Below are 27,063 nucleotides of genomic sequence, written 5' to 3' on the forward strand. Positions count from 1 at the left end.
TTCTCTGCATCATATTGCATGTACATATGATAAAAAAATCAAGCAAAGAAAGGTTTGTTTTACAGATTTAATACGGGACGAAAAATGCATGTACAAATAAATATTACAAGGTTTTCGTTAAAAGATTATATGCTCAAGTTTCATCTAAATGACAGAAAACATTGCAACGGCATAGTCCAGTACTTATAAAATACTATATTAAAAACTATTATACGCATATAACAAAATCAACATAATATGCAACGAACGCAAATACAAATAACATTATAAAACTTAGTCTATTCGAAGATTTCATCTTTTTTTACATAATTAACACAATAAAATACTTCCAAAGGTTTGTTAAATCGCCAATATTTGTCACAAATTTGTCCCAACGTGAGACCATGAGGAATTCGGATAAAATTTCCATTGGGTGCGATCCACGTCGAACAAGCGATATGGCTCTTTTTGTCCTTGTCTGTATCAATGTCCAATTCTAAACCAAGTCGCATTCCTAAATACTTGTTGAGATGCTCAACCTAGTGAGTAATATAGAAAAGTTAGAAATTCAAATACAACAATTATAACGCATTAAATTGTAAATATATTTGTACCGATGCGTTGGCAGATGTTTTAATAAATCGTGTCTGAAGTTGGGAAACTTGTGGGAAATCTTGGCCTCCTCCCCCAGAGCTGGATGGAATCATGTCTGGATGAGGTTTGAAAACTAGCTCAACTTCAGTAACTTCATCTACATAAAGCAGAAACAAATAAGTACAAATGCATACATATACTTTTTTATTAGTAACTTGATTTATTTTACCGGAAGTATTTGAAGAATTGTCTCCAATCGAATTAGTCCTACTTGCTCCACTTTTTGGGGGAATAATTCCAGAACCACCCCCCATCCCATTATTGGAATTAGAAGGTGCCCCATGTGCCGCGCTCGCTCCATCCGACGGTTCAATGATAACATTATTCAGAAGAGTGAGACCGTCCAACGGCGTTGAATTTCCTACCCCTCCATTCCCGACTACCACTCCTCCAGTGGGTGAGTCGGTTATGGGAGGCAGAACGTCTCCGTTGTTATTATTATTTCCAGCCCCACCACAGTTTTTGGTTGCTTTTGCTATTTTCCGGTTGTGAGACTGTTGTGCTTTCATGCCTTCCTCAATTGATGTGGCGAGTGCGAGTTGGTTATGAGATTTGCCAAGCCGAGCGATAGCCTTTTGTTGCTGGGCTTCGTATTCCTCTCTACAATAAAATAATTGATAATCTGACCATCTTTAATAATCAATCATCCTCATTTGCACCCACCGTGACGGATATATTTTGGAGATTAACATGTCGAAATTTGGGTCCCGTCTGAGAGATCGTTTGGATACGAGTTTCTTGCGACAAGTTGGACACTCTTTGTTCCCAGAACGTAACGCAGTTATGATACACTCGGCGCAGAAACGGTGTAAACACTCTGGGACAGAAAAATAATTTACAATCTACTCAATCTAGACCAGTCAGTAGGCAATATCTACACACCTTTTGTCGTCATCGTCTCATGCAACATGTCCAAGCAAATTGGACACATAAGTTCCGAGTGTAAAGCGCGTGGCGAAACGGCAATCTCGCTCCCATCAGTGATGGCTTCCTGTGGGGTTCTATGCAACTCGTAGTCACTCAGCTCCCACGTTTTCGACAAGACGGGCGCCGTTACGGGCGTCGCGCCGCTGCCGCCGGTCGCAGCATTGGTTCCGGCGTTGGTGTTGGGTGTGGTGGCCTGAAATTGAGGGGACAATGTGTAAATAAACCAGATACACAAATTAACATTAATTATTATACAATGTCTATCTCTTGTAGTTATCTTTAAGGTAACCACTTACACCAGCCATGGGCATGCTGTTATTCCCTTCTTGTCTTTTCCTAGTATCTGGCGACAAGAAGGAAATGCACTCTTTTCTTCAACTGCGTCGAAATTAAGTGTACAATGTTTTGTAATTATATGAACAATCTAAAAAAAAGTAGATGTGTGTTGTGTTTGTTATTTTGTGAGAAGAGCGGAGAATTGTGGTGGTGGTGGTTTGGTTGCGTCTACTGGGGTGGAGTGCAAGTGAGTGGATCGGTACTACATTATTCTGTTGGATGGGCAATCTGATAAAATCTCAATCTGCCTCGTCTAAGTTACAGTCTCATCTTGCCTCAATAATAAGTATATCGTACAATCATGTCACTCTATTCCTAATTATCAAAACGGAGACTCCAATGAAGTGATAATCAATGCAGTTTAATGTTTAAGTACTTGAGTTTGTGCATCAGAAGATTGTAATTTTATATTCCTTCACTTAATTATGATAAGTGTTTTTCTGAAAAATGGACCACAAAAAACAACATGCAGGATGATAACTAGTTTCCCCTTACATACGTATGTTGTATGTTGTATATAGTTAGTTATCATCGTGTCGAGAATGCATGTTGGAAAACCTTGATAAAACTACCTAAATTAAAGCAAAAGTAACAAGCAGCCCGGGTTTCGGGGTTTTACTTGTTTGTATTCTCATGTCAGAATGAGTTGTAGCATGACATTTTTCAGGCCCAGTCTAGCGTTGCACTTTCTCCAGACCAGTCACACTCGCTCACGTCCGTCGGCCAAGTCTCATCATTACATTTATTTAGCTAGATTTGTTTCGGTGTACACAAATATTTAGCACTGTGATTACCAAGTGGCTTGTATACATGTGGTGCGATTTATTACCCAAATTGAACACTGGTCACAATTAGTAACGCTAAATTGGATAATGAGACGACCCGATAATAAATACATTTAACTTCGTAGTACCTCGCCAAACCAGAATTAATTAATTAAATATATCTATTGTCCAGTCTATTTTTCAGTTAAGGTTGTACCAGTGAAGGTTAGCAGGGTTGCGTGAATTATGGTGGGCTAGCCAGTCCAAAAAGCAAATTAATGGTGCTATTTAATTGGGTATCTAGAAATACAAGTAGAGCTACAAATTAGATTTGATCAAATTATACAATAAGTAGTGCTATACTTGACCTGGATCTAACATAATTGATACTTTGGTGCCGTATATGTGCTATTGCTGGTGAGATAAATAGCCTGATTTGGTTTGACATCCCTCCAGTCTGCGGGTGACAATGGTACGAGAAAAATAAAAACATTTTATCGCTCGACGGAGAAAGTGGAGCATAAATTTCTGCACTTGAACCACCACCAGCAGCAGTACACACAGTTTGTTGAGACCATATACCTCACAGTCGGAATAGAATAATACAAATGGTGAATTTGTCCGAGTAGAGAAATGAGCATGAAATGAGATCAAGTACAAAGAAAGAGTTTTTGTGGTGAAAGTGAACAATGGGAAAATCTAGGTTTTTAGGTGGCTGACGTTTCACCCATAAGTTCCGTCCTGGGAAAGTGAAAGTCGACCATAAACATGGATTGAAATAATAATATTTGTGGGGAAAACATATTTTTGTAAAATTTCGAAACAAATAAAATAGTTCGAGATGAGCGAGTGTGTCAAAGTGGTGGTGAGATGTCGGCCGATGAACAATCGGGAGAAGGATCTTCACTCCAAGGTGAGAATATTCCTACGATTGTATGCAAATATTGGTCTTAAATGAAAACTTCGACACACTTTGTTGCACGATGATGAGGGATTGAAAAGCGTGATACTTTATGACAAGGCGGAAGTGACATTTGCGAATTGTCTTCGCTCTCCAGCTCTTATTTATTAAACTGTTTTCTCAGGCTTGGTTTTACGAGCAAAAGTAACTATTGGAGAAAGTTGGGTTAATAGTGAAAGCTGAGACTACTAGTGACGATGGATGGCTTGATTACTTATTATTATGACTAGCACATATGTAGACTGGACTGCTCGTCTGGAAGAATGAACTCGTTGGAGCATTGACTCGCAAAAGTTATTATTATTGATAAAATGACACGGTAGACGGGGTGAAAGGAGGATGGGTGGATAGTGTGGAAAGCCAATCCATGTTTAAGTGAATGCAACCCCTCGATTGTAGGAAATGCAGGGAGAAAGTCTAAAATAATAATGAAGAAATTAAATTATATCATCAAACTTTGCTCGCTGTAATAATACGATTGCATTCACATTCAATTTGACATTTGACACAAGTCGGGCGCAATTCTTTCAGCTTTTTTAAGTAAGAAAGTAATTTAATGCATTTAACCAATTCTAGCCAAAGTTGGGAAAACTTTTACGTGAGATTTTCCGTGTTTTGGAAGCGTAAGCGCACTAAAGTGCCAATTATTTTTCGACATTCTAAACTCTGCGATTTTTATCTACATATTTTGTGCTTCGATGCAAATGTCATGCTAGGAAGGAATAATGAGTCAGTGGTTAAATGCATTAAATTGCCTTATGAAAGAAAACCTTTTACATAGATACAAAAACTTATAGGTACTGAATAACAGTGCCAATTTATTAAGGGGTGAAAACCCCTTTATGGAAATGTCTTGTCTTGTCATCTGTCTGTCCGTCCGTCCGTATCCACGATAACTTTGGAACGGATTCGAATTTCGACATCCGGTTTTCGCCAACGTGTTTCTAATTTTTAGGGACGGGATAAGTTCGAAGATGGGCGTTGTAGGTCGTAAGGTCACGGCGCCACGGTGATGACGCCAACGGTCAATCGTGTCGAATTTTTTTTTCCGCCGTTTTAGACGTATTTTTGGATGGGGATTTCAGAAATCGCCATCATTTCGATTTGCGATGACCGTGTGACCGTGTAGACGACGCCAAAGTCGAAAATTGTCAAATGTTTTGTGTCCACCGTTTTAGACGTATTTTGGGACGGGGATTTCAGAAATCGCCATAATTTCGACGTGCGACGACTCCATGACCGTGTGGGAGGTGTCAAATGTCGAAAAAATGACCTCATGTGGGGTGTCTATTGAAAGGTATTGTCGTGTACGTTTGAAGTACGCGGGTAGGGGTGTCAAAACGGGGCAAAATCAGACGTGGGGTAATTTGATAAAATGACAGGAAAGTGCAGAAACACGTTGTGGGCGTGCCACAAAGACAATTCTGTGTGTTTTCACCCCTTTGCTACATTTCGTTTGCAACGGTTTATTTATCAATCAGACAGGACATCGACTTTTGCTAGATACCTACTTGCATATTGCGTGGACTTTGTTTTACACTCTAATTTTTACGCCCATTTTGGTTTACATACATAGTTTATGACCAAATTTAATGTAATGAGATGAGATGCATTACGGCTTTGTTGAATTCAAATCATATAATGATAATATTTTCGGTTTTATTATAACCGAGAAAGTTATTCATCATAAAATGAAAGAAATCCATAGGTTGGATAAATGTGAACAATTATTTGTACTCGTAGGATAAGAATTTATTATTGAAGCTGACGTATGTACATAATATGTGAATTATGAAGGTGCATTATGCGAAGGTGCATTAACTGATTATTTAGCTGCTCATCCCTTCCATGGTACCATCCATGGACATAGGAAATACGACGGCCATAGCAAATACAACATAGTGCACCTCTAACGACGATGATATGTAATTAATTTGTCACATTAAATACAATCGTTAGACAGTGTTACAATAAAATGTTAGACGAAGTGGACTCAACAAAAGGCACATTAAAATCCACTCTGGACGAATTTCATTTCCACTCCTGTCCCAAAATTTCTACTATGATTCCTTCCTTCTTATAAAAAACACGCAAAATGCTCATTAATTCCGTGTGTCTATTCCATAATAATAATGAGAGCAGCAGACTGCACACAAAATCATGGGGAAATTGAGAACTTTGGTTCCACTTGCATACCAACTTTATATTTAACGAAACCGAATTGAAATGCACACAAGTTGAAGTTTGGGCTTTCTAACTTTCACCACCAGCACGAAATCCACTCCAACCCCTCCTCCTCCCCGCTTTGCCACTTTTTCATACTTGTGGTCGAACCCATGTATGGTCGTCACTATATAATAGCCAAGCAAACCAAACTACAACCAAGGTCATCGCCATATTCTGCACTTTATTTACCAAGTGGTTTAGCTACTACATTTACATACTTGTCAAATTGATGAAATTTCTTTTTATGCTAATTTTCCCAATATTTTCCTTCTACAGAGCGTCGTCTACATGGACTCGTCCCTGTGTCAGTGCAGCATTGTAAATCCAGGCGATGCTTCCGCACCACCAAAAACGTTCTCTTTTGACGGCGTTTACTTCACGGAGGTAGAAATTTCAGTAAACTTACTTATGGTGCCAACTAATAATAAAATATTATTTTTTGGCCCACTACAGTCGACCACAGAAGCGCTGTACAACGACGTGGCGTATCCGCTCGTGGAGGTGAGCAGTTTCTTTTGTCACGACCCAGATGAGATGAGCTTGAGAAGCATGTATTAATTCATGAGAGGACAAAATTTAGTCCTGCACGGAAACGTTATGAGGAATAATGAGTAAATGAACTTGATGTCGTTGACGGGATGGAGATTGATTTCGGTCGGATATCCATCCGGAGGTGTTCACATCGACAAGAATTGTGACGACGTGGCGACGTGTATAAACGAGGGGAATATAAAGTAATGCATTGTTGTCGTGTCGAGTGAAAGCTTCCTTCCTTCCGAAATTTGAATGACTCGCGACGACTTGAGGAAAGTTATTCGCAAGTAATGGACGAGAACAAATATTTTGCGAGGCAGAACGAGAACAATGAAGAACAGAGCCATTGTCCACTTATTCGAGTTGGTTTGCACGCCAAATTCTCTGATCGCCTGTACATACATAGGATTACATATTTTTACAAGTTTAGTTAGGTGCACTTGGCAGTGAAATATTGATTGAGTGATGGTGCGAGCATGTTTATGGTACGGGCATCGCGAAATTTGGTGCAAAAAAATATATTTCTGGGAATTTGCTTGTTTAGGAATGTGATGCATCTTTTTGAGGTGGCGAATTGCAATTTCGTACATAACTGAGGTAGATTTTTAGGCATGTGTACAAATATTTCGTGAGACAGGAGGAAGAGAGGTTTATCTTGGGAGATAAGGGTTTAGTGACCACGGCAAAGTCATTCCACTCGACGACAGAACGAGACAAAAGGACAGGGACGAAATGATACGTAAAGTTCAGAGGAGGAGGTGCCCACCACGACCACGCGTGCAGAACACAACAAATTCATGAATAAAATACCAACGCGGAAAAATGTTATGAATACATAAAGCTGATATAAAATTGGCATTTTGATTCAGTAAAACGCAAAAATATTGGCAAGGATATATACAAATTGGCGTAACTGCCCCATAAGCTTGTAGCAACCTTAATTAAACTGCAATAAGACGATCAATGTAAATATACATATAAATATCTCGATAAGCGAGTCAATATTCAATCTGAAATTGTGTAGATGGATTCATACGCATTCAGTATCCTAAATTGATATGACTTGACTATCCGTAGTATCGGTTACTTAATGGTGATTCGGTCTTTTTTGCGGGGAAATGTGAACCACAATTACAGACATTATTGGTAATGCATACATATGCATGTCCAAGCCACAAGGGGTAATAAATGTGAAGGGTGGATCACCACCACGAGAAAATTATTACTGGCAATGAAACAAACCCCGTACAAACAAACAAGAATAATGGAAAAGTTTGTCGATTTACTGCGACGACTTTCTCCAGGAAAGTTTTTCTTTCCCATCGTCCATCCACTCATGTAATCGAAGAGTCATTTGTGGCAGAATATGACGCGACCGACGCAAACTTACGTCAGTTTTTCTCCTTTCTCTGCGAAACCAAGCCACGTAGGCACAATCATTTTCTGAGGCGACGCAAATTCCAGAAAAAGGAAAGGAAACGATGAGCCGGGCAATTACCTACCAATTTATATGCTCATGATGTCAAATTCCAAAACTCAGGGACAATTCAAGGACGACACGCCAATGCCAATACCAACAAATACTCATAAATTGTATGCATTTTTTAAACCCACGCCATCCGCCGGATAAGAATGTATCTCCATGAATAAGTAATGCTTTCTCTCTACCTTGAATCAAATCTCATAAATAAAAATGCTAAAAATTCGCATATTGCAAATACATTTTGCACATATACTGAAAATATGGACACAATGTAGGGTACCATTTTTTAGGAAAATCTGACACATTTTTCTTCCCCAGGGCGTCCTGGAGGGTTACAACAGCACGGTGTTCGCCTATGGTCAGACGGGATGTGGGAAATCGTACACGATGCAAGGCGTTGTCAAACCCCCGTCGCAGAAGGGAATCATCCCACGCGCTTTCGAACACATCTTCGAAGCGATTGAAACTTCGGACGACTCGAAATTCCTCGTGCACGCGTCGTACCTCGAAATCTACAACGAAGGTGAATGTTAAATGCGGATGACCCATGTTTATCAATTTTGCCAATAATTGTTGACCATTTATTTATAGAGATCCGTGACCTGCTGGGGAAGGACTGCAAGAAGAAATTAGACCTAAAAGAACACCCAGACAGAGGGGTCTACATTCAAGGTGAGGCGTTGCATAAATATCTAAAATATTCGTCACAGTTGTTCTCGAACTTGTTGTTTGCGAAATATGGCGTTTTAAATTTCAAGGATAATTCCAACAACAAATAAAATAAAAGTAATACTTGCCATCGATCCATAAATATAAATTTTAAAGGTGGAGTTCATGGTCATGTTCATATTTTTCCTTCGCTCCGAATTTGCACAAACAGTAGGATCCAATAAGTAAATTGGCATTAAGCACGAAGTTGCGAAAACTGTGTGCACATGAGAAGAATGAGCAATTTACTTATTAAAGTGGTCGGTGGTTCATCGTTTAGTAAAATATGAGCAAACTTGAATCAATAGTAAAATTTATTGATTGATTCTCTCAAGTATACAGCGACAAGTTGAAGGTAAAGGGTAAAGGATAACCTATGAAATCGGGCGACGAGCAAGCCACCCATGCATTCCAAGAACTCTTATGTTCAAGTCCAGACCACTCGAAAAAGGAAGGACACGCTGCTAGATGACAAAATAAATGCCTACGACGCAACATGACACAGCATTATGTTCAAGTCAGACCTGACAGGATGGGAAGGATAAAAGGAATCGATTATCCATCCATTATTTAGCACACCGCAAAATGATAAAGTGCGAATGCGGTGCAGTATGTATCGCCGTTCATTTTGTCATTTTTATTGCAAATATCTACGTACTATCTTGCCTGACAAAATAAATGACAATGGCATGTTGGGAGGATGGCATGATTTTTTTTGAGTAGGGCTAAAGTACTTATTTCCATTGTGGGATTATTCTGCAAACACGCCATGTGCAAATATCTATCTACGTTTTTCGCAAGGATAAACAATTTTCTCTGATAATATGTAGTAAATACATAAAGTTCGAGAAGTTTGGACTTTTATGTTTATTTGTTTGTTTATGAAACGGTTGGAAATAGAATGTCGAATGTGTGTGTCATGGTGGGTGGGTGGGTGAGGGAGAAGTATGCAAATTGGCGAATAAATTGTGCGAGATGGACAGTTTGTTTTGCACGTACGGTTAGATAAATTGGTGACCACTTACATAAGTAGAATATGTGCAAATTGATAATGCTTTACGAAATTGCAATGTGGGTCGATACATGTGTACTTTTGTTAGCTTTGGCAGACTATGTACATGTTCACCACTTTGGAGAAAGTAGGCTAAAAAAAATGCATGAAAATCTCGAGTAATGGCATTTCTGTCCTAATTCTCAAATTCATACTGTGATGAAATTAATGTCAAATTTTGAAATTTGAAGGCTTATTAATTTTTGATTCCTTACTGATCTTAGAATTGAGTCAGCACGCTGTTCACAACGTGGAAGAATGCGAACAAATGATGGACAAAGGGTGGCGAAACCGTGCGACGGGGGCAACCTTAATGAATGCCGACAGTTCCAGGTAAATGGTTTACATGGTTTAAATGGTTTACATGGTTTAAATGGTTTACATGGTTTAAATGGTTTACATGGTTTAATAGTTTCAATTCCATTTAATTTCCACAAAAATGTCCTTGTTTCCACAAAAATGATAACAAAAATGATAACAAAAGACTATTAATTCACGATCACAACAATTTGGTTATTCAAATGGTGACTTGACCACTGTCACTTCAGACTTTGACATTTGGTATAATTTTCCAGATCTCACTCAATTTTCACAATAAATGTCGAAATGCTGGACGGATCGCAACACATTCGGAGGGGAAAGCTCAACCTAGTCGATCTTGTAAATAATTTTGATGTCTTCTTGTACCATTTTCACGATATGATGATATAGCACATCGACTCAAGAATATATTTCAATGAGTAAAATAAATATGTATGTATATTGTTATGTTTTCTAGGCCGGGTCAGAGAGACAAACCAAAACGGGTAGGTAACGTAACTGACATTCAAATGTCAAAGGCCAAAATTATAATTATCTGCTTTCCTAAACTGCCAGGCGCAACTGGTGACCGATTAAAGGAAGCGACCAAAATTAATTTAAGTTTGTCCGCACTGGGAAACGTTATTTCCGCCTTGGTCGATGGGAAATCGAAGCACATTCCGTACCGGGACTCAAAATTGACCAGACTTCTTCAAGTAATGATTTTTTGAAATCTATAATAATAATTTATTTTCAAAAAATTATGAGTGAAAGTTGTCCCAAACTTTCTCCAACCCTTCTCGCCTTCTCTTTACTCTAGGACTCGCTCGGCGGAAACACGAAGACGCTCATGGTCGCCTGCGTCTCCCCCGCGGATAACAACTACGACGAGACCTTGTCCACTTTACGGTACGCGAATCGAGCCAAGAACATAAAGAACAAACCAAGAATAAATCAGGATCCGAAGGACGCTCTGCTTTCTCAGTATCAGGACGAGATTCGTCAGCTCAAGGAACTCCTCGAAAATGGGGGTGGGGCAGGAGCTGGACAATTACAAGCCAACCTTATTCCGCTCGATTCTGTGGAAGCCGAGAAGGAAAAAATTCGCCAAGAGTACGAAAGTCAGTTGCACCAGTTGAGACTGAGTTACGAGTCGGAAAAACAGGGAAAGGCCAGGCTGCAGGCGGACGTGCAAAGTTTGAAGGACCAGTACGAGAAGGAGCTGAAGGAGAAGGGCAGCAGTGGGGCTGGGGCTGGAGAAAGCAAGGGAAAGCTTGCGCCACATCAAATTCCGATCAGAAGAAATTCAACCATTGCTCCCGACGTGAATCTTACGCCGCAACAGCATGAAGCGTTTGCAAGGTGTGTACACAATTACTTAAATTTTATAATGATCCAAAACTGAAATTAATACACTTTCACTTTGTTGCAGACTTCAAGAAATCGAGACCAACATGGTTGGAGGGGAGAAAGCGGATGATCTCGAATTGCTGGAAAAACGCCAAAAAAAGAAGAAAGCAGCAGAAAAGAGGTCCAAAGTGCTGGCTGAAACGTTAAATAGGAATGACGAAGATGACGCCTTGCTCATCAAAGCGTATGACAATATTCAAGAAGAACTTCGGGCTAAGACGGACGCGTTGAAGAAATCAAAGCAAAAGGTGAACCACGAAATTAATGATTTATTTTTTTCAATAAATAAATTGAATGCTAATTTTGATGATTGTTTCCTATTTTGACACGCTAATTAGATTCGAGCCCTTGAACGTGAGGTTTCCGACTTGTACTCAGAATTTCAAAGCGATCGTACCGATTATTTGGAAACGATACGCCGTCAAGACCAACAACTTAAACTGTTGCAGGCAATTTTGGACAAGATACATCCCACGGTTCGGAGGGATTGCAATTATGTGTGAGTACTATATTATATCGAAACAATTCTCTTCAATTTTCATCAATAAATTTATATTTATATTTACATCTAAAATTCCCCAGAAATATTGACAACATAAAATCCGAAGCTGTATGGTAAGTCAATTTTTATTTGTCTTCTAAAGAACGAAATTATAAATAATCACCACAAACGAAAACATTAGACAAATAGTAAGAAAAAATATAAAACTAGTTCCGAGCCTTGGACATTTTAATCTCCTTGCCAAGCTTGAATTTTGGGACTTGCTGAAGCAAAGAGTCATCAGGTAGAACTTGTTCTTCTTCACCATCGAAGTTAAAATAGTTAAATTTTGCTTTAGCAAGTTGTTCAGCATCCTTCTTATCCTCGGTGGAGACTGGTTCCGGGCGACTATTCATGAAATTGACTCGCATCCCCTCGAAATCTCGCTTATTTCTCTTCATGCCAAGTTTCTATAAATCACAAAACTGTTATATTGCTCAAGTAAATAAAACTTACAATTCCAAAACCTTCCAATCGATGGGCGTATGCATCCGACTCGATTACCGCTTGCTTTAGCAAATTTCCGGACAATGTAGAGAAGTCCGCCAGATTGCATCCGAAAATGTGCAATTCGAAGCATCGGAAGTCCTCGTCCAACATCTTCCACACCGTAGAAGAAGGAGAGCGTGGGTGATAGGTGGCGGAACGCTGACCACCGGAGAAATACCCCCAGTAGAGGTTGATGGAGAAGTCGGGGTCGTCTTTGTTGGCGAGGACGTGGGCCTCAACCTGGGCCGGGGTCATCTTATGGATTCCATCCCACTTGAATCCCCCGACCCAATAATTGCAATAAGACTTTTTCTGGAGAAATGCTTCCGAAACGAGGTCCGAATACTTCGAATCCAATAACTCGGCTGTGGAGAGGGTGGCCAGATGGTTGTTAAAGTTGCTGCAGCAAAAACAAGCATATTTTTGTAGTCGAATTATCATTAAAAACGTGAATGGGTCACTTACACAGCTGAATTATTGAACTGCGCGTAGGCAGGGAGACTTAACCAGGAGTTTAGGGTTGATTGGTCAATACGAAGTATTGCTCTAGCAAATAATAAAATAATATTTTGGTTTGGTTCGGAGAGAACAATGAATTACTTTAGCAAAAATGACAACTTACTTTCGACGAAGCTCGGCCAAGTCTTCCCCGACTAGGGCTTCTCGACGTTCCCTTTGTTTTTTATATTTTTTTTTACTACAGCAAAAGTTAAAAAATTAGTGAGAAGTATAATAATAAGTAATTTCCGACACGAAAAGTTTGTTCTTACTCAAAATCAGGATCCTTTTCTAACTGACGTAATCTATATTCTTTAAAGTATTTTTTTTGTTCAGCTCTATAATTAAAATGTAAATAACGTAAAATGAAAAATATGAATCATTTACCATTTTCTAAAGAAAAATTATTAATGACTACCTGAACTTTTCTTCGTTTTCTTCTAGTTTTTTATTTTTAAATGTCGAGCAATTATCTTTATTCTTCTTTCTACAATAAATTAAAGGATTCCATTTAAAAACTAGTAAACTATGCATACATTTTTGAAGACAAATATATCATTTCTAAAGAAAAATAAAAAATTCATACCTATATTCGTCTGCATTGTTTTTCCGCTGGCTATTTTTATATTTCTCATTTTGTGTCCTTTTCTTATTTCTTCAGAAATATTCGTTTTATATAAGACATGTGTTAATCTTACAATTTAGCACAAACCTTTCTGCAGGGTCCTTCATTGTACGATGGTAGAAGACTCTGTTTTGTTGATTTTTTCGCTCCCTATATAAAAGTTAAGTTTTCTTAAGAAATGATCAAATGATTCCTGCTTACAACAAATTTCCTTACCGTATTTGTTCCTTCGTCCATCCAGCCAAGCTGACACGCTTTGTATGCTTTAGATAGGGTCGCTTTTTCTTTGCTGGAGCAACAGTTTCTTCATCATCATCGTCACTTTCTGAAAAAGAAATAAACAACCACACTGTCGACTTTGTCACCCAAAGTCATGCTTTCTCAAGAAAAATAAACTTAAACCAACCATCCGGTTTAGATTCTTCTTCTTCTTCGTCCTCCCCCTCCTCATCAAGTGAGGGCCTCCAGTTAGGGTCACACTTCCCTTCTTTGATCAGGACGAAGGACGGTTTGATCTCAAATTGCTTGAGCAAATCGTCATCATCACTGCTTTGTGCAGGCGCCTTCCTCCTCGTAAGTGTCCTGAAATACTTGTCCTCTTCATCCTCCTCGCCTTCATCATGCGGCATGGGAGAATCTTCTTTCTCGTCGTCATTTCTAGAGAAAGAATAAACAAAATCAATTAATTGCTAAAGCAAAAGCATCTCAAAAAAATACCACTTACATTGAAGTACTGGGCAAGGGAAGCGATTCCTTGCCCAGACGAAGAGGAACCCGACCCACCTCCAGCGTCATTTCCTCGTCGTCCTCCTCACTAAAAACCACAAATAAATGTAAATTTATAAATAAAATAATTGAAACCCCATCAATTACTTACCTAGATGGGTACCACTCCGAAGAAGAAGAGTCTCCAGAGGAGGACGACGAGCTTGAGCTCGAACTCGAACTGCTGAAAAAACGATAAATTGATGGTTAAAATCTAATTGCTTTAGCAAAATATGAAAACACTTACCTCATTTTATAGTATTCTGTCGCCAAAACTTTTTAAATTGGACCAATTTTGATGCTATAATACTTAATTCGAATGTAAATAATGCAGGAATTGCAGATGTAGTTAAACAAAATGTATGCAAACGTTTGCTTAAGCAAAATCCACCACCACCGAGGTGGTCTCATTTTGCCTCATTCCCCTCCAACTTCATAACTCCGTCTCCATGTGCAGCATTTCCGGTTGAGTAATTAATTAATTGTACAAAAAATTAATTCACCACTTTCGAAATGGATTTTCCTGGCGTCTCATTCGATGATTATGCAAGTTTTCTTGTATTAATTTGCAAAAATGTAATTCTTAACGATTCACTATCGGAATCATAACTCTTTATTTCGTTTTATTTCTCGTGTTATTCACTACTTAAATTGTTTTCGTATTTTTAAGGAGAGGGTCCCTCTAAAATTTATAACTTCGAATTTTATAATTATACATACTTACATATGTAGACTGTATAAATCGTACAGTTTAATAATAACCTTATATGTACTTAATAAATTATTATTACACAAGCTTGATAAAATATTACAGTTGCTTAATTGAAACTAATGTGATCCTTATTGCATTGAATAATAATTAATTTGTTAATTTGATACAGCAAAAAGATCGAAACAAGATGAATAACATCGACTTTGCATTTGCATGATTATTAATTTTATTAATAATCATTTATTCTTAATTTAAGGGACGATTGTACTCAACGATGGAAACTGCCGGAGCTCCTCATCGTAAAGACAAAGCTACCCCCGGCTCTCACCAACGGAACAATTAATGGAAATCATAACCATTATCACACCAAATCAGACGGGGGAAGTGGGACCGGAAGTCATCTTCAACAAAATCTCGCAAATAACATGAATCGCGTCCCCTCAAAGACAGCTCCACCCAGTTTGTCATTTGACAATGAGGACGACGAGGATGAAAATCATCACAGCGTTCTTCTAAAAGTAGGCCGTTTAATTTTATTTTTAAGTTACAGAGAAAGTTTCAAAAAATACAATTATTATTTTTTCTTTAAATATAGAAATTCGAAAAGTGTGACAAGGACGACTTCACCGAGAACTATTTTAAACCAAAAAGAGCAAGTGAACTAATTATAAAAGCTCAACAGGACGCGAATCGCGTCTCCAGTAAGTGGGCCGGTAATAAATTGATAAACATTACACAAAAATACAATACATATTTATTTATTTACGACTACGATATAACACAACGCTAACATAACTAATAATTATTTTGTTATTTTGAAATCCAAACCACTAACAAATTTTTTATGATTTGTAAAAAAACTTGCTACACTATCAGTAATCTTGTAGCCTAGATTTTCCTTTTTCATGATTTTTTATGAAATTTTATTTGAAACTTTTACTAATTGGCTTGTTGCTTGTTTGCAGACATCGCTCATAAGCTCACTATTAATGGGAGCAATGGGAACAATATTTTATCCAGTTGGAATAATAATTACAACAATGGGAAGAATGCCACGTCCAATGGGGGAGCAAACCATCATTCTTGGGGGCCATCACCCGTGCAGAATGGGTGGGGTTCGGCAGGTATTTAAGACCACACTAATTATTATTCTAATATTCAATTAAATTACAATATGTAATTAACTTTTGGGGTTTGCAATTGACAGGTTTAACCGGATTTCTCTCCTCACCAGAAATGAACTCTCTCCGCCGCCCCACAAAATTAGAAGCACTTCCACTCGAAGCGACACAAAAAGGGTTTCGAAAACTGAAAACGGGCGCAGGTGGACAGGCAGAATTCGCTCAAGGATAGATACATTTATAATTAATATGCAAATTAAAATTTTTATAATTTTCGGATAATTAATTTGCAAAGGAAAATCAGATAATCGATTCAGTATTAAAAACTTGATGAATACCAAAATGCAACTATGCGTACAAAATTTTCAGCCCACCAACTCATTATATGTAAAATTAATAAAAGTAGTGCAACTAATTAATGTACTAAAATAGATATTTATGAATTGGGGAATATGTACTATTAAATAATTATCTAGTTATTTTACCTTATTGACTATGAATTTTGTCTTAATTTTATGCAAACATTAGTGATATGGTACCTGAACTAGAGAGACAACGACGATAGGGAATAATGATCACTTTACCTTTGTCAATAAACTTTAATTAAATTTAATAAATAAAAAATATTATATGCAATGCAAATAAAAACATGCGACATTTGAACATAATTAACTAATTTTTTAAAATAAATTGCGAGACTTCATTACTAATTCCAAATCCAGTGAGCAAATGACATGACTATTTATTTGCCAAAATATTGGTACACAAACGTTATACGCATAATAACGTTCGCAAAGCATATTTCATGAAATTCATCTGGCTTCATAAAAACTAATTATTTAGATAAATGACATTTAATGAAAAAGTGTCAGCATTTTGCCCTCGATTCGAGTGATTATCGATTCTCACTTTCACCTTGAAATAAATGCCAAGCATGAATCATACAACTCCATTCTTTTTATGCAGAATCGTCTTCTTACTCTCTTTGTAAACTTTCGTGGAGAAAGTTGTGATTTTTTAAAACCAATTCCATCATTTCCATTAAAAGCATATATGTATGTACATATATAAACAGTTCAAATTCAGTAATTTCACTTTTTTTCAAGCTAGATCTTTGGAAAAATTGATGCACAATAACGACGCCACTTTTATAAGACGCAAGTCGGGACTCCAAAATGACATCATTAGTTTTCGAAATAAGAATGAGGTGAATTCTGTAATGATGCAGATGACACTTTTATATACAAAGTTCATTCAATAAAAACATTTTTGATTGACGAATGAAATAAAAATGCACAAACAAATTGTATACGTATTATTTTCACTGATCATTTATTGAATTCTTTTTACTTTCTTCGGGTAATGTCATTTCATAAGATCATAAAATAAATCCCTTAAAGTCGATCTCACATAAGTTTCATATTACATGATAACAAATAATAATAACGATGTCTTTACGATGATATTTGTAACAATTCAATACTTACTAATTTGAGGTAATAAAATTGCTTTTAAAATTGAAATAACAATCAAAAATAAATTCAATCTAGTAAAAAATAAATATAACATGTATCAAAAAAGTAGGCAATTATTGTGATATTGAATAAATATTTTTCCTCTGCTGAGAATACAAACCTAATAGTATTTCGTATGACCTGACCTTTTCTAATAACAAAGTGACAACAAAGAGAGTACCAAGGCAAGTAAATTAATTAACAGCTACGTAGAATAAGGCAGCTCATTTTAAAATTAAAACTAACCTCGACGTTATACTTGAATGAAGGTGGATCAGAACAGAACTGCGTAGTATATTTGGTGCAATTGATACGATAATTTTTTCAAAACTTTAACATTATTTAAAAAATATGATTAATTAAACGGTGATGCAGCAACATGATATCGATACGATACCTGCAGTACGAAAATTATCGTACTGCAGCAGACAATGTGGACCAATGTTTCATAACGACGCGGACCAATGTTTAACGACGACGTGGACCAATGTTTAACAACAACCCGGAATGGGGGGTCATCTTACGGGAGTCGAGTCCCACCCCTCATCCCGGACAAACGGCAGAGCTATGGAAAGGCTTTTGCCGTCGCAGAGACTCTTATAAAACCTACATCGTCGTATTTTCTTTTATGTGAACATTGTGGAAGTCTGCTAAAATCGTATCAATAATATCGAATACTGTGCGACATTATTTCAGAGGGAGTGGAAAAAGTGCTGTGAAGATAGACGTGATTTTATAATACAAGAAAAATAGTGTTTAACGTGGGGTGACGCAATTTTGGGAATATGTATACCTAGAGTTATTTGACGTACGACCCCCCCCCCCCCATACCGTCTAGAGCTATGGAAAGGCTTTTGCCGTCGCAGATATAGTTGACAACCTGACAAGTAATATTTTATGTTGAGATACGTCTGATTTAATTCATTTTGCGGATGTAATGTCAATACCTAATGTCATCACATAATTATGGCTTCAGGTAAAACTGTTTGTATGTGATCATCATTTTAGGAGACTGAACTCCACATTTTTAATTGGAATTTAAATTACTCGTTTATACCCAATCTATACGTTAATACTTTTTTAACGTGGGCCGACCTCCTCCCTCCCTCATTAAATCAAGACCAGTTCAGAACGCTCTAGTTTGACCTGGCTATAAAACTGACATTTTTAAAACTAAAGATTGGGAGTACTCAATTTTATACCGTTAAATTGAACCGTAAAGTGTCGCTGCGTTTCTCCCTCATCAAATCAAGACCAGTTCAGAAGGCTCTGACTGGGCCTAGCTATCAAATTATGCAGTTTTACGAGAATTTTGGGTAGTCAATTTCATACAATAAAACTGCTACCCCTATTTACCTCTGCCTTTCTCCCTCATCAAATAAAGACCAGTTCAGAACGCTCTAACTGAACCTAGAAATCATGGAGTATTGAATGTTGCTAACAATTTATACCGTAAAATTGTAGCCCCATTTGTCATTTGTCGATGAAATAAATTACCTAACTAAAAGTGAAATACGCAGGGTTATCTGACGTTCGTGACTTTAAAAATGCAACAAGGTATTGCTAAGAATAAATTATTACAAATCAGTTCTGTTCTGTCCGCCCCTTTGATATGATATTGAATATCTCATTGGTCGAGGTCATATTGTCTAAATTAACCACTTAAAAAGAAAAAAAAATGAATGAAATAGATTTCAGAGATTATGAAAATTGATAAACCTAACTGAGTGAGAGTTCTTAATTAGTTGCATATTTAAATTACTAATTATTACTAGGAATGATGAAGATATCTGGTGTGGTGATTATTACTTTAAATGTTATTTTAGTATTGAAATTGTCCCGGTTTCAGTTGTAGTAGGAATCAATATAGAAGAACGTGATGATGACAATTTGTTGTGTAGAACTAATTAATTATTGCACCCAAGAAGCAGGCACCCAAAGTGACTCGTTCTCGACCTTCTTCACAATTTTTACCAAACGTTCAAACGCTTTGGGCAGGTCGTCGTTGATTAAGGTCTCGTCGAACCAGTGTCCATAGTGGAATTCAATCTTCTGAGCACTCTTTAGAATTTCGTGGAATTCGTCGTCCTGTTAATCAAAAATTAAAGAAAGCAACACAATTAGAATGACTTTTTTGAAATTTTCACTTTGACTGTTTTACACAGAAGGCGAGATTCATAAATTGTGCCTTAACACACAAGTTATGGAAATCGCCCAAAAGAAAAGAAAAGTTTGAATATTTTCTGAGAATTTTAAAAAGTCGGTTGAAACACTGATTTTAAATGTATGGTGAGAAGAAGAAACCTTTTTTTTTATACACGCACACCTGTTGACTGCGAATGAGAACAATTATGAAAAAGCAGCGAGTAGTCCATACATAATAAAACTGAATTGGTTTGGAATGGAACAAATTTGGTAAATGTTGTTAAAATTGCGAATTATTAAGCGCTACTAACATTCAATGTCTATTAAATTAATTTATTACGGATGGTTAAATTGATTGATTGGTAGACTAACTGTAAATTCATTATAGGCGCAGCTAAACTAGCAAGTTTTCAAAGCTGATTTTTCTTTCTAAACGCTTCTTAAAAGCTTGACCAATAAAACTGAGCAGCTCTACTAAACAATTGACTAGGTAAGAAATAGAGGGAGAATAACGTAAAAGAAAATAAGGGATAATAATTTCATACGTACGTTGAAAGCTCGAGAGTTGCTCTCGTCAAAGGTTGACTTGGCGTTATAATTATGACGGGATTGCTTGAGTACCTCGAATTCTGGAGGGGGTTTGACGTAGATTATGTAAGGTTTGAACTCAGGAGTGCGTAACATCTTGAGTGCTTGGGAGTGAGGGTTTAGAACGCAGACTTGACCCGCATTTATGACGGACCGCACCGTCTCGCACGCCGTTCCGTACAAGTTCCCCTTGTATTCGCCAAACTCGATGAAACGACCTGATTGGATATCCTCCTCCATTTTCTCTCTGGTCACGAAACAGTAGTCCTTTCCGTTAGTTTCTCCGGGACGTTGGGGTCGAGAGGTGACTATATCGAGTAATCAAAAATTATGTTATGATCATGTATTTTCAAAATTCAGAGTAGATTGTAGCAGTGTGGTTTTATATCGCAAAGATGATTTACATGGAATGGTGGTGTTGTATTTGTTATTATCCAAATCTGTGAGGCGTCGTTTCAGTTCGTTTCGGCCCACGCCAGGTGGTCTGCAGAATGGAGGAGAGAAAGATTAATTAGTTGTGGTGGTGGATGAAAGAATTCTAAAATTACAATTTATGCCTACCCGACTAAAACGATGGGGCGATGATGACCTGGGCGTGGATAGAGTTTTGCGACCTCTTCATATGTTGGGATATCCTCTCGATCGTAGTCGTCATGTTCTATAATGATAAGATAAATAAGAATTGCATTATTAGTTTAGTACAACATAAGACACAATTTATAAAAAGAAGTGAAAGAGACGAGAGTGGAGAGGCAGTAGAAGAACAGGAAGTGAGTCACAGCGAAAATGTTATAAAACTTACGTTGAATATCGTAGCCAATTTTTTTGCTATTTTTGTTAGAGCATTCCCCATTTCCAACTTCATTCAAGGGTTTGCAAGGCACGCAATTGGCTAGAAGTTAATAAAATCAATGAAAATAAAATAAATAAAATAGCCAAATAATTAATCATGCTGTTATTAATCGAATGCGTCATGTAGCAATTAATAAATTAACGGACAATACAATACGGTTTGACTAAATAAAACTACCAAGTACCAACCAACTCGCTACGGAAGATTACGGAATTATTACTACTGTGTACTAGCGAATGGGGTGGGTAACATCTGGACACAAAAATCGATAAGAGATCCGACAAAACAATACACAAAATACTACTGCTGATGGAAGTCAAAGTGAAAATGTAAAATTACGAATTTTGATCGCAACAGTAGAAAATTTAAAAACAAATTACAATTCTACATAACCAGAGGAGTCGAAAAATATACAAAAACTTTAAAATAATGTTTACCAGCAATAATGAATCATTATTAATGATCGCGACGCGTGGCATTTTCCTGCCATCATGGCGTCGTCATCGTGAAGTGCATTTTTGAAGAATTGAACAGCAGCACCCCTACCTAACTAACTACGTCGTCTTATCACAAAAAGCAGTACTTATCACAGAAACCCAACAACTACTTACTACGCCCCAGTCAGACTAAATATAGGTGACATAACTGTCGTTTCTTATTAAATAACCCAATTAAATGGAGGACGTCAATGACTAACGTCCTCCACCCTTCCTCCGCACTCTCAGCCTCGTACTGAAGCAGACAGTCCTAGGGAGAGCGTTTATATGGTAAAAGGAACAAGATGATGATGCTCGTCCAAACAGCCAATGGGGATAAGAGTGAGAAGAGCGTGGCAACTGAACTTCAAAGGTTCGAGTTATACGTGCAGTTATAGAAATAAGTAACGACTCTCATGCAAATGCAATGCAACAATTCGAAAAAAGATATAATGAGAAGGGGCTAGAAACTACTAACAGAATATAAATATTTCTTGGAAGGATGGAAGGGAGAAGGTTTAAAATATGAGTTTACGAGACCCTTCCTTTCTTTTCTTTGGGTCCCATTTTGTCGGCTTATAATTTGCTTCAGCTTCGTGTCAAAAAGGAACGAGGCAGAGAATTGAGATTTGGGGGTCATTCTCATTTATGAGAATGGGCTTGGGTTGGGAACGAAATTTTGCTTGAAGGGACGGTTATAAGCTGGACGAGACTAATTGAAGGACTCACCATATGCTTCTGGATTGTTGGTTCGCACCATCAGGATCCGTTTTTCTTGCAGGGATCTCGAAGGGATTAGTCCGGCACGCATGGTTCGATCACCCTCTCGGCGGGCTTGCCACCTGCAAAGGAACGTTGTTCACAAAATTTAGCCAGAACAATGGACTCCTCTTTGATATGGACAAACATATAAGGTTCAAGTTTCAGTTCAGGGCTCAAGGATAGCGGAAATTATTGTACAATTGCATGATGAACTTGGATTGTGAGATAAATTGTGAGATTATGTAAATGAGACTAATTGAAATTAATTTACATAGCTTCAACATACGTGTACCACAATTCTGATTTCTGAGTTATTTTTTTCAATTTAGGCTCAAATTTCTCAGGTAATTTTTAGAAATGGTTTGGGTATTGGTTTGCATGTTGGGGATCTTGTGACTTTTAAACAGGCATCCACAAGGGCAACGGAGTAAAGGTTTATCATGAACATGTCTGTTTATTTAGGATTATAAACAAATATTATTTACCAGAACCTAGCCCAACCCAACCAGATTTATTTTAGACATTTACATGAACCTAATAAATATTTTACATGAAGCCCTAATGAAACTACAGAATGAATCCTTGTGTTTCCCATGAGAATGTGTTTGTAATAATCCATGTAAAATTCCTACCATTTTGTCGTCCTATTGTTTTCTCACAAACCCAGAGAGTAAAAATAGTAGGGAAACAGGAACCTGACAAGTTATGCCTTTTGGGATTTAACTCGTCGAATTTAAGGGATTATCTGATCAAACTCAGGCCAGAATTATTTGCCTTCAAATCATAAATGAAATGTCAATATTGTCAACCCATCCTGGGCATGACCCCCAAAATAGGTATACAAACAAATAGAAATGAATTTTCAAGTTCAACCTTATACAAAATTAGCAACTGATAAATTCGCATTCTTACCAGTAGACATCATCCTGGCTAACGATGTGAAGAACGTCTCCCTTTTTAAAATCTAACCCGGCATCTTCACAAGGAATGTGGGGATCATCTTTTGACTGATAATCGAACAAACAACGGACTCGGACTTTGCTTTCACGCTACAAAAAGACACGAAATTATTTTGTTGCATTACAAAATAAGGAAGAATCTGTATAAAAAATTATGATTCAGTAATTCACCTTTAATCGACCCGAGTCGCAGGGTACCAATTTGAACGTGATGGTACCTTCGGATTGTTTAAGAATTTGAAGAACATCGTCTGGTGTTTTGCCCTCGGTTGTCAATCCGTTCACTTCAATGACCTCATCGCCAGGAAATATTAAACCGGAACGATCTTTAAGAAACAAAGTTAAAGTTATGCATGTAAGGATTTTCTATATTTTGCAAATTTTAGGCAATACTCACGTGCAGCACCACCGTGCATGACTCGGGCAATAAGAATTTTCCCCGTCTCGTCATCCTTTCTTATTGTAGCACCCTATAAAAATCAGATAAAATTGGATCAAAACTTATCGTAAAAGTATTCGAAAATATATTAATTGACACAATTGCACACACAAAAACTTTGTTATTAGCGATTTCCCCCTATGTAAAACAATATTAAGTAAGTCATTTTATTACAACATGCCCGAAAATGTTAATACGGAAAAACAAAAAATATGCAAAACATTAATACAGCTTATTTATTAGCGAAAATAAAGAAATTATGTGAGAAAAGGTTACATATGTACATTACACGTACGGAGAAAGTAAAGTGAAAACCACCCAGAAAATCATCTAAATTTTGCATTTATTCCTTACCACGATTGGCTCAGCAGTTCTGGCCCCATCCTATTTACGGAGTGGGTGGATCAGACAGAGGAGAAGAATGCAGCAATTTCAAGAAACAAATGCCTAAGTATTAATTAGTGAGTAACAACAACAATGGAAGTATTTTTCGTATTGCGCGTTCTTCTGGGGACATATTTTAAGTCACGACAATCGATTTACAGAGAAATGTGGTACACGTAGATGTTTTAAATATTTAACAGTGAGTCATTATTTACAACTTTCACCACCACAAAGTGGAAGATAAGTGCATATCTAGCAGTAAAGCAAAGAAGAATAAATTAACTTACCAAAGGTTCCGAAGATTTAACCAATTGAACAATTTTTATAGTTTCTTCTTCTTCATCCTCTTGTAGGACTTCGGTAGGAATTTCAGGGAGTTTCGGTAAATAATCTTTTTGTGCAATTATATCGTGCGAATAAAGTAATCCTTGAATGTGCGGATTTTGTAATAGTTCGAACACCTGCAGATATTCATTCAAAAATACGACAAAATCATATACGTATTCTTTCTCGGCTACCCGGATTCGGGCATTAAAAAAATTACTAGCTCTGCTCCACTCACCTCGGCAGCTTCGGGATTTTCTTCAGAATTTGATACTTCTCTTGCTAAAATTCCTAAGACTTCCTCCGTTACTTCGACCACATTTGAGAGCAGTGGGAAAAATCTGTCATCCTTTTGCAGTGGTTCGATCGAGTTGTGCACTTTGACGAGGGCGTGAAGTTCCCGTGATTGGAGTAAGTCACTGAGAAATGAGACCTCTTCCTCACATCCGGTCGGCAAGGAGCGGCGTGACTCCTCCAGAGAAACGAGAAGCTTGGACAGTACTGCAGCAAAAAATGTGGACAAAAATTAGGACGTAAAATCTAGTGTAAACCATTATTTTTTTGCGGTACCATTTGAAACTCATTACATAATTAAACATCAAGTTAAAGCACATTAATTTCAATAGAGCCGTCAATTAGGTATGCTTAACACTTAATTTAGATTAAATTTCGTCACGTCTCTCCATAAATTTACTGCCTGATTAAGCTAGTATTGGATGGAGCGGACCCTGTTTTATTTAACCAATCTAATGTCAAGTGGAACAAATCGTTTGACCTCAACGCCCATAATTTTATTTGTACATAAATTTATTTACAAAAGGTTGGTTTTTAGATTGATCCCCCTCTCTTTGGAATCCAAAGTTTAGACAAAGACGAAAAAACCATAAGTATTTAGTACTTATTTTTCTTCCTTTTATCCGAATTATGCAGAACTTGCAGTTTTAAACTGAAGAAAAAATTCGCAACTAAATAAATAAATTCAACTGAAGCCATGCATCCAATCCATCCATTAATATTTAAGTAGACGAACAAAGTTATCTCACTCAAGTAGTAAATGAACTTTCACCTACCCGGATCCCATCGACTATTGTCCAACATTTTGTCCCGTTCTGACAGCAACTTGTAATTGTTTCCTCTCTTCTTTTATCAAACTTACACGATTATTCTATTCTTTCTCTTTGTCCCAAATATAATATTTATATTGTTCTTGACACCGTTCTCGCCCCGTGTGTATCTACTACTTAACTTTTTACTCTGTCTGCAATGCGATCCATCCACTCTTATAAAATACTCTTTGTACTTAATATACGTCCTCTTTTTATTTGTTTAGCAGAGTGGTTTTGGATTGAGGTGTGGAACCGCATAAATTGGCACGCTGCTAATATTTTACTTTCTCCACGCTTCCATTTCAGTAAATTATTCTAAACGGAATGTTGGTCAGTTTTCTTTCCCTTTCTTTTTTTGTTCTCTGGTCGACGACGACGACGACTTCGACGACGGAGGAGCAAGGTGAATTAGGGTGGTGAATGTCATCCAAATATTAAAGTCAAGAAAACTGGGTCGATGCGGTAGACTCCACCCTCAACCTCGTAGTCTAGTCGAGAGAGAGAAAAAACTCCGAAATCCGGGTGGTGGGTTTCGCCCGTACAGTTTTACTCGCTACTTTCACTCCGAAAACGGAAAACCCAACCAAACTAACTAAACCTTCTTCGTAGTAGTAGTAGGAGTAAGTAAGTAAGAGAATGGAGGGTCTATGCTTCCTCTTGCGGGTATTATTGCGGAGATGGATTGGATTTTATGCTCAACTTGGTCGTATAAAAGAAGCAGATATATAGCAGCGTTTCGTTTCAAGGGTGGTGGTTTTCATGTTGAGTTTGTTAGTGCGGTGGTTTGGTCGTTTCTGTTGCTGTTTTATGCAGCACAGAACCAGAAGAGATGTTGTATGATATCCATTTTTCCTTTAACCGTGACATGTCTAACAAGGCACACAAGTAATAATAATAATATTGCATCAGAAGAGAGCTGTATAGCAGCAGTAACAGGACAAAATCGTACGGAATATGGAATAACGGTTGGGTGGTTGGATGTAGAAATGTCTGTATAAGGAAGGATATGATCTCTCTTTGTTCTATTCTTCTATCCCCGTCACCCGTCCTTTTCACACTCCTCGGGTAACAAACAATGTGCATAGCGGAACCATGAAGCAGTAAGGGTTAGGCATCCTCCTCTCTCGGCAATAAAGTTTTTCATGTACTGCATGCAGCAGAATTAAGAAATTTTGAGATCAGACAGAGATACGCGATTGTGTGTGGGTAATTAATTTATGGATTGGATTTCACAACAATAATGTGCTGCTTGGTAGATGAGATGACGACGGAGCATGAAATTCATGAGAGAACGACATCACAGTAAAACTTAGTCTAAATCCATTATGTGACATGGACATGAATTATTCAAAGTTTTACAAAGTCTTGGGCTGGATTAGATTAGCTGTGAGTTAAGAGGGGAATATAAGTGATCACATTTACGTATGTA

At 37.4% G+C, this 27,063-nt stretch overlaps 4 protein-coding genes across 7 annotated transcripts; 1 reads left to right on the plus strand and 3 right to left on the minus strand.

The window, feature by feature from the left end:
• Nucleotides 1-52: 52 nt before the first annotated feature.
• On the minus strand, nt 53-2,041 carry LOC110853542 (E3 ubiquitin-protein ligase RING2). The gene is made up of 6 exons (XM_022101817.2): nt 1,857-2,041; nt 1,516-1,753; nt 1,297-1,450; nt 803-1,233; nt 594-730; nt 53-518 (listed from the first exon to the last, which is right to left on the minus strand). Exons 1-6 carry the CDS (start codon nt 1,869-1,871, stop codon nt 279-281), a joined length of 1,215 nt encoding a protein of 404 aa, XP_021957509.1. The 5' UTR covers nt 1,872-2,041; the 3' UTR covers nt 53-278.
• Nucleotides 2,042-2,587: 546 nt separating this feature from the next.
• LOC110853541 (osmotic avoidance abnormal protein 3) lies at nt 2,588-16,756 on the plus strand. 2 transcript variants are annotated; one of them, XM_035854471.1, is made up of 17 exons: nt 2,588-3,573; nt 6,124-6,231; nt 6,301-6,348; nt 8,183-8,387; nt 8,456-8,536; nt 9,848-9,956; nt 10,199-10,283; nt 10,402-10,429; nt 10,500-10,639; nt 10,744-11,285; nt 11,356-11,581; nt 11,672-11,832; nt 11,916-11,948; nt 15,220-15,481; nt 15,559-15,676; nt 15,929-16,087; nt 16,171-16,756. In XM_035854471.1, the coding sequence occupies exons 1-17, from the start codon at nt 3,502-3,504 to the stop codon at nt 16,314-16,316; spliced, it is 2,523 nt and encodes an 840-aa protein (XP_035710364.1). In that variant the 5' UTR covers nt 2,588-3,501; the 3' UTR covers nt 16,317-16,756. The 2 variants fall into 2 exon arrangements, with proteins under 2 accessions (XP_035710364.1, XP_021957508.1); XM_022101816.2 differs by having other exon boundaries at nt 15,559-15,664.
• LOC118436408 (DNA ligase 1-like) lies at nt 12,127-14,827 on the minus strand. Its single transcript, XM_035854473.1, has 13 exons — nt 14,499-14,827; nt 14,364-14,435; nt 14,211-14,300; nt 13,893-14,143; nt 13,703-13,811; nt 13,574-13,636; nt 13,448-13,516; nt 13,280-13,348; nt 13,134-13,199; nt 12,986-13,060; nt 12,829-12,909; nt 12,342-12,763; nt 12,127-12,284 (listed from the first exon to the last, which is right to left on the minus strand). The coding sequence occupies exons 1-13, from the start codon at nt 14,501-14,503 to the stop codon at nt 12,262-12,264; spliced, it is 1,395 nt and encodes a 464-aa protein (XP_035710366.1). The 5' UTR covers nt 14,504-14,827; the 3' UTR covers nt 12,127-12,261.
• Nucleotides 16,757-17,393: 637 nt separating the features above from the next.
• LOC110852902 (MAGUK p55 subfamily member 7) lies at nt 17,394-26,449 on the minus strand. Of its 3 annotated transcripts, XM_022101058.2 has the most exons (13): nt 25,599-26,445; nt 24,767-25,029; nt 24,492-24,665; nt 24,175-24,204; nt 23,779-23,851; nt 23,553-23,707; nt 23,335-23,471; nt 22,390-22,502; nt 21,134-21,223; nt 20,893-20,989; nt 20,736-20,815; nt 20,293-20,639; nt 17,394-19,686 (listed from the first exon to the last, which is right to left on the minus strand). In XM_022101058.2, exons 1-13 carry the CDS (start codon nt 25,624-25,626, stop codon nt 19,510-19,512), a joined length of 1,764 nt encoding a protein of 587 aa, XP_021956750.1. In that variant the 5' UTR covers nt 25,627-26,445; the 3' UTR covers nt 17,394-19,509. The 3 variants fall into 3 exon arrangements, with proteins under 3 accessions (XP_021956750.1, XP_021956752.1, XP_021956751.1); XM_022101060.2 differs by lacking the exon at nt 21,134-21,223 and having other exon boundaries at nt 25,599-26,449; XM_022101059.2 differs by lacking the exon at nt 24,175-24,204 and having other exon boundaries at nt 25,599-26,443.
• Between the last annotated feature and the right edge of the window lie 614 nt (nt 26,450-27,063).

Source organism: Folsomia candida, unplaced genomic scaffold (assembly GCF_002217175.1).
Source record: "Folsomia candida strain VU population unplaced genomic scaffold, ASM221717v1 Fcan01_Sc008, whole genome shotgun sequence".
NCBI classification, from domain to species: domain Eukaryota; kingdom Metazoa; phylum Arthropoda; class Collembola; order Entomobryomorpha; family Isotomidae; genus Folsomia; species Folsomia candida.

What these genes read in the sequence shown, in the direction of transcription:
- LOC110853541 (XM_035854471.1), top strand. Translation starts at nt 3,502, where the DNA reads ATGAGCGAGTGTGTCAAAGTGGTGGTGAGATGTCGGCCGATGAACAAT. An exon ending in ATGAATGCCGACAGTTCCAG is followed by an intron (nt 9,957 to 10,198) that starts GTAAATGGTTTA and finishes ATAATTTTCCAG; the next exon opens with ATCTCACTCAATTTTCACAA. An exon ending in TGAAGAAATCAAAGCAAAAG is followed by an intron (nt 11,582 to 11,671) that starts GTGAACCACGAA and finishes CACGCTAATTAG; the next exon opens with ATTCGAGCCCTTGAACGTGA.
- LOC110853542 (XM_022101817.2), bottom strand. An exon ending in CAATTCTTCAAATACTTCCG is followed by an intron (nt 731 to 802) that starts GTAAAATAAATC and finishes TGCTTTATGTAG; the next exon opens with ATGAAGTTACTGAAGTTGAG. An exon ending in AAACATCTGCCAACGCATCG is followed by an intron (nt 519 to 593) that starts GTACAAATATAT and finishes ATTACTCACTAG; the next exon opens with GTTGAGCATCTCAACAAGTA.
- LOC110852902 (XM_022101058.2), bottom strand. Translation starts at nt 25,626, where the DNA reads ATGTTGGACAATAGTCGATGGGATCCGG. An exon ending in CAATAGTCGATGGGATCCGG is followed by an intron (nt 25,030 to 25,598) that starts GTAGGTGAAAGT and finishes TTTTTGCTGCAG; the next exon opens with TACTGTCCAAGCTTCTCGTT. An exon ending in CAACAATCCAGAAGCATATG is followed by an intron (nt 21,224 to 22,389) that starts GTGAGTCCTTCA and finishes ATTAACTTCTAG; the next exon opens with CCAATTGCGTGCCTTGCAAA.
- LOC118436408 (XM_035854473.1), bottom strand. An exon ending in ATGAAGGACCCTGCAGAAAG is followed by an intron (nt 13,517 to 13,573) that starts GTTTGTGCTAAA and finishes ATATTTCTGAAG; the next exon opens with AAATAAGAAAAGGACACAAA. An exon ending in CAGTTCAATAATTCAGCTGT is followed by an intron (nt 12,764 to 12,828) that starts GTAAGTGACCCA and finishes TTTTTGCTGCAG; the next exon opens with CAACTTTAACAACCATCTGG.